This window comes from Spinacia oleracea, chromosome 3, assembly GCF_020520425.1.
Source record: "Spinacia oleracea cultivar Varoflay chromosome 3, BTI_SOV_V1, whole genome shotgun sequence".
Taxonomy (NCBI): Eukaryota; Viridiplantae; Streptophyta; class Magnoliopsida; order Caryophyllales; family Amaranthaceae; genus Spinacia; species Spinacia oleracea.
Window position 1 is genome coordinate 120,893,657 of NC_079489.1, and position 10,536 is coordinate 120,904,192.

The 10,536-nt window shown below is 34.4% G+C and overlaps 1 protein-coding gene across 4 annotated transcripts; it reads right to left on the reverse strand.

Annotated features, from left to right (window-relative positions):
- Positions 1-4,726: 4,726 nt before the first annotated feature.
- Positions 4,727-8,059, reverse strand: LOC110796657 (probable mediator of RNA polymerase II transcription subunit 26c). 4 transcript variants are annotated; one of them, XM_022001732.2, is made up of 10 exons: positions 7,631-8,059; positions 7,017-7,527; positions 6,851-6,919; positions 6,686-6,768; positions 6,537-6,583; positions 6,352-6,413; positions 6,185-6,218; positions 5,946-6,079; positions 5,296-5,380; positions 4,727-5,175 (listed from the first exon to the last, which is right to left on the reverse strand). In XM_022001732.2, the coding sequence occupies exons 2-10, from the start codon at positions 7,473-7,475 to the stop codon at positions 5,075-5,077; spliced, it is 1,074 nt and encodes a 357-aa protein (XP_021857424.1). In that variant the 5' UTR covers positions 7,476-7,527; positions 7,631-8,059; the 3' UTR covers positions 4,727-5,074. The 4 variants fall into 4 exon arrangements, with proteins under 4 accessions (XP_021857424.1, XP_056696700.1, XP_021857423.1 ...); XM_056840722.1 differs by having other exon boundaries at positions 7,635-8,053; XM_022001731.2 differs by having other exon boundaries at positions 6,507-6,583; positions 7,635-8,050.
- Between the last annotated feature and the right edge of the window lie 2,477 nt (positions 8,060-10,536).

Below are 10,536 nucleotides of genomic sequence, written 5' to 3' on the forward strand. Positions count from 1 at the left end.
TTAACTAAATGGACTTCAAGCTTAACTAATTGGATTTCAGGCTTAACTAATTGGATTTCAGGCTTTAATTATTTTTTTTTTCAAATTTTTTTCGAAATTAAAATTTTCAATTTTTTTTGGTACTAATTAAAATAGTGTAAAACATAACTAAAAGTAAAAAAAATCATAACTAATTGAATAACAAAATAGTTAAGGTATAAAGACAAATAGTTAAACTTATGAGTCAAATAGTTATTAATTTTAAACAAACTTATTATTAACTAAAACTTATAAAATCTTAACTAATTAGTTGCAATGCTTAACTAATTGATTTCATTGCTTAACTAATTGGGTTCAGTGCTTAACTAATTGGTTCAGTACTTAACTAATTGGTTTCATTGCATAACTAATTAGTTTCGTTGCTTAACTAATTGAATTTTAAACTTAACTAATCAGTTCCAGTGATAACTTAATTAAATCCAATGCATAACTAATTGTTCTGGTGCTTCACTAATTGGTTTCAGTGCTTCACTAATTGGTTACATGGTTTAACTAATATGTTACATTACTTAACTAATTTATTACATTGCTTAACTAATTGGTTCTGAAGCTTAACTAATATGTTACATTGCTTAACTATTTGTTCTGAAACTCAAAAACACATAACTAAAACTCAAAAAATGTTAACTAAATCCAAGAAAATCGTAACTTAAACTGGTAAAATCATAACTAAAACTCGAAAAATCACAACTAAAGCCCTGAATGAAAACTAAAAAATACGTAACTAAAATTCAAAAAACCTTAATTAAAACAAAAAAAATCGTGACTAAAACTTAAAAATTCATAACTAAAACATAGAAAATCAGTCCAGCAATTCCACTGAGAATACCATTATTTCAGAATTATAACTAACTAAAACATAATTATTCTTAACTAAATACAAAAAAAGTGTAACTAAAACATTACAATTCTTAACTAAAACTAAAACACCAGTGCTTCCCCGCTACGAATCCTCAGTTTGCAGCGATTCTATCACAATAATCGGCAACACACCGCATCACCAACACTGCACAACCATCAGCCAGACCGCCACCACCGCAAAGCCTCCTCCTCAAAAATCGCAAGAGTTGACCTAATTACATCAAAGAGTTGACCTAATTACATCAAAAATCAAAAACTCCAAAAATCAAAAACTCCAGAAATCAAAAACTCCAGCATAAGAACATACTAATTTCATATAAATAAAATAAAAATCTACAGATTGTAGAAAATCTAACCTGTTTTGAAGGCGGAATCCGGTGGCTGAGGCGGTCTTGGTGGCAAGAGAAACCCTAGATATTGCGATTCAATTGAAATCGCCAAATTAATAAACAAAAACCTGAATTAATAGAATATCGATCGAAAATACAAGTCAGAACCAATGTCTTTGTGCATGAGGAAGAATGGAGGAGGGAAGAAGAAGAAGAGAGGTATCGCTGCAGCCACAACCAATGTCTTTGTACCTCTGCCTCCTCATTCGCCTCCGCATCCACATTCGTACCTCCGCCTCAGCCACCGACCTTTGTACCTCCGACCACCAAATTAAACCGCATTCTCATTCGTACCGCCACAGCAACATAAGTTTCTCGAATTCTCCGTCTCTCTTCTCCATCGCAAAACCCTAACATTGTCTCGACACCTATGCTCCCTGCTTCCACATCGATGCGGCTCTTCCACTCTGGCGGAAATTATTCTCTGCTACGACGACGACCATCGTCTCTGTCGCCGCCGCCATGTGTGTGATGGAAGGAGGAAGAGAGAGAAAACGTGATGGGAGGGGGAGGAGGGAGGAGGGAGAAAACCCTAATCTGAGAAATGAGGAAGAGAGAGAAAAGGCTTGAAAATAAATGGTAAATAAATCATAAATAGGTATATATATTTTTGAACTTGTTTCTTTTTTAAACGCTGACGTCACTGCCTACTTGGCAGCTGGACTGCCATCAAGGCAGCAGCTAGACTTCCATCAAGGCGGTCTTACGGTAAGACCGCCTTATACAAAAGTTTGTATTTAAATATACAATCTCTTACACCCAATTATTATTCTTACAGCCAATAATTACTTATATCTCATTTTCCTAATTACTTTATCTCTCCTTACTTTATTTTTTAAATATACAATCTCTTACACCAATCATTACTCAAATTTTAATACAAATCAAGAATCTATTTTTCTTAAAACCACCTAATTTCCCAAACGTAACCAACATTAAGGAACAGATGGAGTATTATTTAAAGGTAAAATAAATCATTTTATGTGACCATAATTAATTTCTAGCTTTGGTCATCTTTATTGATGACCATCGTAGAAACTAGAAAGGTCCCCTAAACACGAACAAAATAAATACCGAGTACTAGATGTTTGCTTCCGAAAAAATATCTATTGCAATTTAAATTAAAAAAAAATCGCTTTGTTGTAGTTATACTCCCTCCATTTCTTTTTGTTGTTCCCATTTCCTTTTTTGGCGTTTCTTTTTGTTGTTCCCCTACTGAATCTTTACTATTTTTGGTCATAATTTTTTTACCAATTTACCCTAAGATTCCCCACTATTTACCAAAAAACCCTAAGATTCTACCCTTTTTCCACCCTCTTTTTCCCCACCAACCTTATTTAATTATTTAATCACTCCCCATAACCCAAACCCACTCCCCGTCCCTTTCACTCCCTTTCACTCTCTCACCTCTTTCGGATGTCTCTCTCTCTCTTCATTTTCTTACTCTCTCTCTTCACTCTCTCTTCATTTTCTTATCTCTTAGTCTCTCTCTTCATTCTCTCTTCATTCTCTCTTCATCCGTTTCTCTCCTCCTCTCAACTTTTCACTCTCTCTCCTCCAAAACAACTCTCCATTCTTCAGATCTAAAAACGAGATCACCGCCACCACTGCAACCAAACCTCCGCCGCATGTATTATGGCTTTAGATCGTGAAATTCGACCATAAAAACTCTAGATCTAGAGTTTTCATGGCCGAATTTGACCTCTAAATCCTCAAAATCGTGAGTGATACGAAGGATCAAGTGAGTATTAATTTATTTTTGTGTGTGTTTTTGTCGAATTTTTGGGTGATTTTTGTCGAAAATTTGGATTGATTTTGGTCGTTATTTTGGCTGATTTTTTTGGGTTAAATTTGGTGGTTGATTTTGGGTATAATTTTCTCGAATTTCAAGGTTTAATTTTCTGTTTTTTAGTCGAATGTCTGGGTTTAATTTTCTCGAATTAATTTTGAGATGGCTGATTTCGATATTTTGACGAATTTCTTGGTTAATTTTTATTGAATTTTTGGGTTGATTTTGGTCGGGTTTTTTGGTTGATTTATGTCGAATTTTTTTGGTTGATTTTGGTCGAATTTTGTTGATTTTTTGGGTTGATTGTGGTCGGATTTTTGTCAAATTTTTTTGGTTGATTTTGGTCGAATTTTGTGGGTTGATTGTAGTTGGATTTTTGGGTTGATTTTGGTCGAATTTTTGGGCTGGTTGTTGTCGAATTTCTGGGTTAATTTTGGTTGAATTGCTTGTCGAATTTCTAGGTTGATTAATTCGAATTTTTGGGTTGATTTGGGCGAAATTTTGGGTTGATTTTCTCGATTTTTTGGGTTGTTTTGGTCAAATTTCTGGGTTATATTTTGTCAAGAATAAATCTAGAATTTCTGGGTTGAATTTTGGGATGAATTTTGGGTGTAATTTTCATCTGGGTTTATTTATGTCGAACTTCTGGGTTCATTGTACCGAAATTTTGGGTTTATTTATGTCAAATTTTCTTGATTGTTTGTTTTGTTTGTTGATTTGTTGATTTCAAATCTGATTTTTTTGTTCGAATTTAATTTGGGTTTTTTGTTCAAATTTAATCTTGGTTTTTTTGTTCGAAATCTTGATTGTTGATTTGGTCGAATTATTGATTGTTTGTTGAATGTTTTGGTTTGATTTTTCTTGATTTTTTTGGTTTGAATTAAACTGGTTTTTTTTTTGTTGTTAATAATAAAATCTCCTATTTATCTTATTTCTTTAATATTTTCTCTCTCCTTCCTTTATTTTAAATATATAATCTCTTACACATAATCATTATTCTTACACCCAATCATTACTCATATCCCAATACAAATAAAGATTCAGTTTTCTTAAAAAACCCCCAACATTCCTTATGGGAACAACATAAAGGAATGGAGGGAGTAGATAATTGTCGATGAAAAAATTTAACGGGATACATCACACTTTGCTCATCATTTAAACAAGAATGAAAATGGTCCCACAATTAAATGTAACCACAAACATGAAAAAGTTTTCAATAAATACAATGATGGGCACTCACTAACATTTTGACTTCTTTTTTCTAACCTGAAAAACTGATCCTATTATGCATCATCCTACCTCCTCCTATACTCCCCTAGGCTCCTACTACCTTCCTTATTTGGCTATTTATCACCAAAATGGTGGGAATTGGGCAACACTCTGAATTTACACAAATATGGAAATATTACATTTATGGACTTACATCCTTAAACTGATACATTTTCAAACTCCTGTAATCTGAGGGACTGTTATTTTCCGACAAGGCAACGACACCCTCTCCATTGTCGAATATTTGTAACGACATTTTGGATTACGTACCACATTTTACGTCTGTGTACTCAAATTCTTCTCCTTCCACTAGATTTACTTGCTCACATGGTGGATAGGAGAAGAATTGGAACACACGACGAGAGTAACAAGTACAATCTCCTAACAAAATTCTATGGTAACAAGGAAGTTTCACACTTTGTACAAACCAGTAAAAAACCACTACTTGGGAAACCCCCTTACTCAACTCAGTCCACAGCTTAATTATTGTAAATCCTTTGACAAATTACTAAGAATTATTGATGGGGGGAATCATCAAAAAGGGGAACATTGTTCCTTGAAAATAAAAATAACTCAAAAAGATGTGCGGGACAACGGAAAAACCATTACTTTCCTTCTCAGGTTTTCTTCCTATTTGGTTCAGAAAGCCTCTCTGTGTGTAAAGGTGTGTTTGTTTCTCTATAATCTTTTGTAGCTCTCTTATTATGTCAAGAACACGACGAGCTGACTAGTGCCTCTGAAAGCCACCTTTGTTTCTTCCAAAGAAGGAATTCCTGGGTTTTGGTATCTCGTGGATGTCCATCACCTGGATTGTTCTTTGCTTTTTGGCTTCAACAAACACAAACCAAAATGCAAAGTAAAAGCACATACATCAGTATGTATCACAACGGAAGACAAGTATCATCATGAATTGAGAAGATTGTGTTATAGGGTTTCAAAATGCCAAACCATTTTGAGCTTCTTGGTAGTTTTCCTGAAGCCTTTTCCTAGCAGAAGCCAATCTATCTGGGTCAATTTGCACCTCTTTCTGCCTCTGCATCATCCCAACGGGAGTTGTTCATTAAAAACTTGAAGAGAAAACTTTTCCAGCACAGTTCCTCAGCTAATAAAATTTGTTTAACCATTTTTTTTTTTGGTAAAAGGTAAGAGTTATATTAATAAGCGCAAAAACATGACAAGTCTACGAGGCCTAGGCCTAAGCTAATAAAATTTGTTTAACCATTGAAAGATGCAATTTTCAGCAAAACTTTTTATCAAATTCTTTGGAATTTTCATGATCCGAAAGTTTAATTTGAAGTTTTCCAGTAGAAATACATTACCTTTAGCCGTGCCCCCAGAAAAATAATCAGGAACGGATATGATAAACCAACTTATCATTCACTTTAAATTGTTTCAAATTTTCCAAATCCCCTCCGTAAAAGACCAACTTTCAGCAAAAACATTTTGATAAATTCAGAGGAAAATCAAATTTGAGATTTTGGAAAATGCTGAGCTGTGTGAAAGGAAAACCAGAAGACTGCATTGTGTTTTCTAGTTCTACTTATTTTATTTTATTTTCATCAGCCAAACAGCAAATTGAAATCTTGAAAAAGGAGTACATTGGGAGGAGGAGCTGATGCTGGAGAAGCGCTCTTCATGGGCTTCGCTGGAGGATCTCTACGGGGAGGAGGGAGAGGACCTTTTCTCTTAGGTTCAAACTCCGAATTATTCTTATCGGATCCATAACTTCCATCTGTCCATACAAAGAAAACAAACAATATCAAACAAAAGAATATCAACCGTAATCATCAACAAATTAATGCAAGCAAGCCTTTAGAGAATCAGGTTCTCTTCTTACTGTGTGGATTTGGAGAGTAAGCGAAATCAGGAACCTGCAAAGAAAAACATGCAAAAATAAGAATCTTTCATAAAGAGATTATGAGAACAATAATAAAAGCAAAAGAAAGCTTTCTGCATATTCATATTCTTCATTGCAAAAGAAACACTTTAACATACTCCATATACCTGATTGTGATTTCCGTTTTGGTGATTCCTCGAAACAGTTTGCAGAGGCGAGTCTCCGTCCACTGAAGGCAGTAATTTGCAGTCAGCACAATAAATACTGTATGATTCAAAATTATAATCTAAAAAACAAATTAAAAGAAGGAAGAGAGCTCAACCAATAAGATTGTTGGAGGATTGGACCTCACCAGGCACGTTTAACTTAACCCATTCATCAACTAAATCCTTCCATTTTCTATCAAGAAAACAAACACACAAAACCATCCAATTCAACAACTCCATACCTACTCAATCAATTCAATGAAAACATCAAACTTGAGAGGAACTAAATCAAAACCTGACTAGCACTTTAACTAATCTCCGAACATCGCCAGACGGGTGTTTCCTCAATCGGTTCACATGCCTTCCAATATCAGTTTCCTTCACAATCAATCACCATGATAAACTCAATATTACGCAAAGTTTTGTGTGCAATTCAAGATAATATTAGCTTAACACTAACCTTAAGAGCTTTGAATGTAATATCCATATCAGCTAAACTTTGAAGCAAATCAACCAGTGAATCCTCAGACTAAAATAAATCAACAAAATAACAATCATTACAGAGTCAATCAAACCAAATCATCAGTAAATTAACAATACACATACACAAAAGAAGGAAAAGCAACCTGGTTAGGGTCTTCAATCTGTTCTTTGACAGATAGAATCCTCCTAAGCTCATCATCTTCATCTTCCTCATCCGCATTCTCAACAAACCTTCTATCAGGCTGCTCCTGCTCCTGTTCCTCCTCCACCACATCCACCTCCTCCTCATCATCATCGCCGCCACCGATGGAAACTGGTGTTGATGGCGAATTTGATTTCCGGGTAATCATCCCTCCTCTCTCACTCCCAAAAACAGCCTCAACCACAGCATTAGTGGCAAAACCATCATTATTATTATTAGTATTAAAAGGTGTCTCAAAGTTATGAGAATTATTTGTGTATAATTTTTCAACAATACCATCTCTTCGAACTCTAAGTTCATCCCCATAATCTAAAGATGCTACCTTTATTGCAGTTTCTATTAATCCCCAAATATCAACCCCTGAATTCCCCAATATCGCTTTGAATTCATCCAAATCCATTCCAACCCACTCTTTATTTACAACTGACCCCACCAATTTATGTCGGATAAATCTGCAATAAACAGCGATAATCAGATCTATCATACCAAAAATATTGATGTAAATAGCATAAATAATTATTTTAAAAAAAATGTAGAAGATGAAACTGAAACTACCTACAGATCTGAAATTGAAGCTCGTCTCGAACCCAGAAAATTCCTCCTTTGAAGGGTTATTGGGTATTGGGATTTCGACAAATTTTGGGTTTTAAAAAAAAATTGGAATTAGAAGTAATAATGAATATTATTGAATATGTATTATAATCTAATGAATTGTGATTTGTGATAGGAAATATAACACGAGTAATTAATTAATACAATATAAGAAATACAATATACGGTGACCTCAGAAAAATCAAGAAGAAGAAGCAGCAGCAGCAAAGTTAGGAAGAAGAAGATGGAAGAGTTTTAAATTCCTTTTTTATTTTTTTGGTTTCTCTCTCTACTTTCTCTCTCTAGTTCTTGTAGGAATTGGGTGTCTGTGTGTGGGTGCCAGTGAGCGCCCAAAGGACAGAATTCCGGGTGCTGTTTGGATTTTTGTTAGATTGTACAAATAAAAATAAAATAAAAAGGGGAATTATTTATTTATTGGGATTTTAGGTCTTCCATATCCCTCCTCTTTTGGCGTTATTTCCCGTTTTATTTCCACTGTAAGTTATTAATGGGTTATTAACTTATGGAAATTTTGTGAAACACTATCTTTAAATTTGGTGATTTTATAAATTTCTATATTAAAAAAAAGTTTTTTAATTTGACTACTCATAAGTTTGGTTGTTTGACTAATACTACCATTTGACTTTTTCGTTAATGTTTTCCGTCGTGTATTTCTTCTATTCTTTTAAATATCGCTGCTCATTTATTGTTTTGTTCATTTGTTATATTAAATAACCATTGTAGTGAAGTCCAAAGACGGAAAACATTAACGATAAACATCAAATAGTAGTGTTAGTCAAACAAACCAAACTTATAAGGTAGTAAAATATAATTTTCTTTTTTAAAGGTAGCAATTCACAAAACCCCTAAACTTAAAGGTAGTTTTTCGCCAAATTTCCTTAACTTATTACTCCGTAACTCATTACTCCCTCTGTTTTTTAACGTTAATCCATTTTTTAAATTGAGTTGTTTTTTTTATTAGTTCCTTTTGCAATCTTTTTTTATTTGCCTAACATTTATTCTTTATACCCTTATAAATATCCAGGCTCATTTGGTTACTCTCAAATAAATTTTAATCTCCATTAAAACCCCCTCAATTATTTCTCTCTCACCCACATGGATTATATTCTACTTTCTCCGTTCCGCAAATATCGCACCATGGTTGACTTTTACTCTCCTAACCATTACTTTGACTCTTAATATCTCAAACCGTGTGCAAGTAAAAATTATAAAAAATTAATATTTAGAAAATATATATAGATATGAATCTAACATGGTCCCACATGACGAAAAATTCTTTACGTACAAATCACAAAAAATGGCCAAAGTCGTAGTGTAAATAGTGTAAAAAACAAATGGTGCGATATTTCCGGAACGGAGGAAGAATTGAAATTCATGTGACAATTGTACTTTTGTTGGATTATCTTAGATTCCAAAAGAGACTAACATTCAAGAACGGATGGAGTATTTTTTTTTTTTTTTTTGGAAAAAGGAAAAACACAAAACAACACACTAAGCCCTTTCCTAGCCCTTATGGCTAGGTTATGGGTTTTAGCAACATGTAATCTAAGAACCTTAGAAATGCATAAATAGTCAAGATTATGAATAATACAAATAATATTAGAAATCAGCACTTGAATTTCCATTTTTGCTCGTGGTAGGTCTGCAATCGCTCGCACCAGTTCCGCTGAGTCAGTTCTCACGTCAATACGATCCTTCCACACTTTCATGTCCTATAACGCAAGCCAAAGTGTCGTGGTTTCATCTTGTAGAGGTGTGGGCGCAAAGATGTAATGGTTGCCTTCCTTTTGATGTCCTTCACACGAGCCAAACCACCCTGCCCCCGCGTTCCATTCCTTCGTACTAGATGATTTATCCTTCTTCCAAGCTCCATCAATCTCTAGCATCAACAGGTCAGAGCCATCAACACTCCAAGAGGCCCAGAAAACTGGTTCAAACTCCGTTCTGGTTGGGGGTTTTATATGGTTTCTTGCATGTCTTCTTCCCTTCCATGATTTTCCAAAACCTGCCAAAGTTTTCGGTTTCACTAAGAATAAAACCCTCTGTATTAGGCACCATACTCCCTCTGTATTTTAAAAAGAGATATACTTTCCTTAAACGGTCGTATTTTAAAAAGAGATCGATACACTTTCCTTTTTGACATGTCTTGGTCCCTAATTCTAATTATATTAATATTTCTCTCTTTCTTGTGATCCCCACACTTACTCACATCACCTTTTTACTATAATAAATAATTCATCCACTACACCACATTCATTTTATTTTAATAAATTGAACTCACTCTTCTAAAACTACGTGCCGGTCAAAGTCTATCTCTTTTTTAAAATACGGAGGGAGTATTTCTAAAAATAATACTCTGTATCATTTTTGTGCTGCCATATACTCCAGATAGTGGCTATGAACGTTAGCAGTTTTGTGTCGTCGGCTTGTTCGCTCTTTAAGAAGAATCTGATGTAGTTCTTAACCCAGGCACTAATGGGGATATTACTAATTTACTATATCCCTCTTGCAGTCCCAATAAGCCATTGCTCCAAACCTTCCTTTTGCACGACTTCACAATCTCTAAATAGATTTTTTTGGTGCGAATGAGTCATAATGGCGGAGATGAGAATCGATCCCAGAATCACCTGAAACCGAGATGGAAGCTCTTATCAACTGAGCTATCCATCGCTCTCACAATCTCTAAATAGATGTTTCAACGTCTCATATCTTAAGTTGCAACATTTACACATGGTATCTAACCCCACCCCTCTTCTCTTGAGGTTGGTACACGAAGGCAACGCTTTGTTAATTGATTAACATATTATTGTAATACTGCGTATAAGTATATAACTAGTACGTCCCCTTTT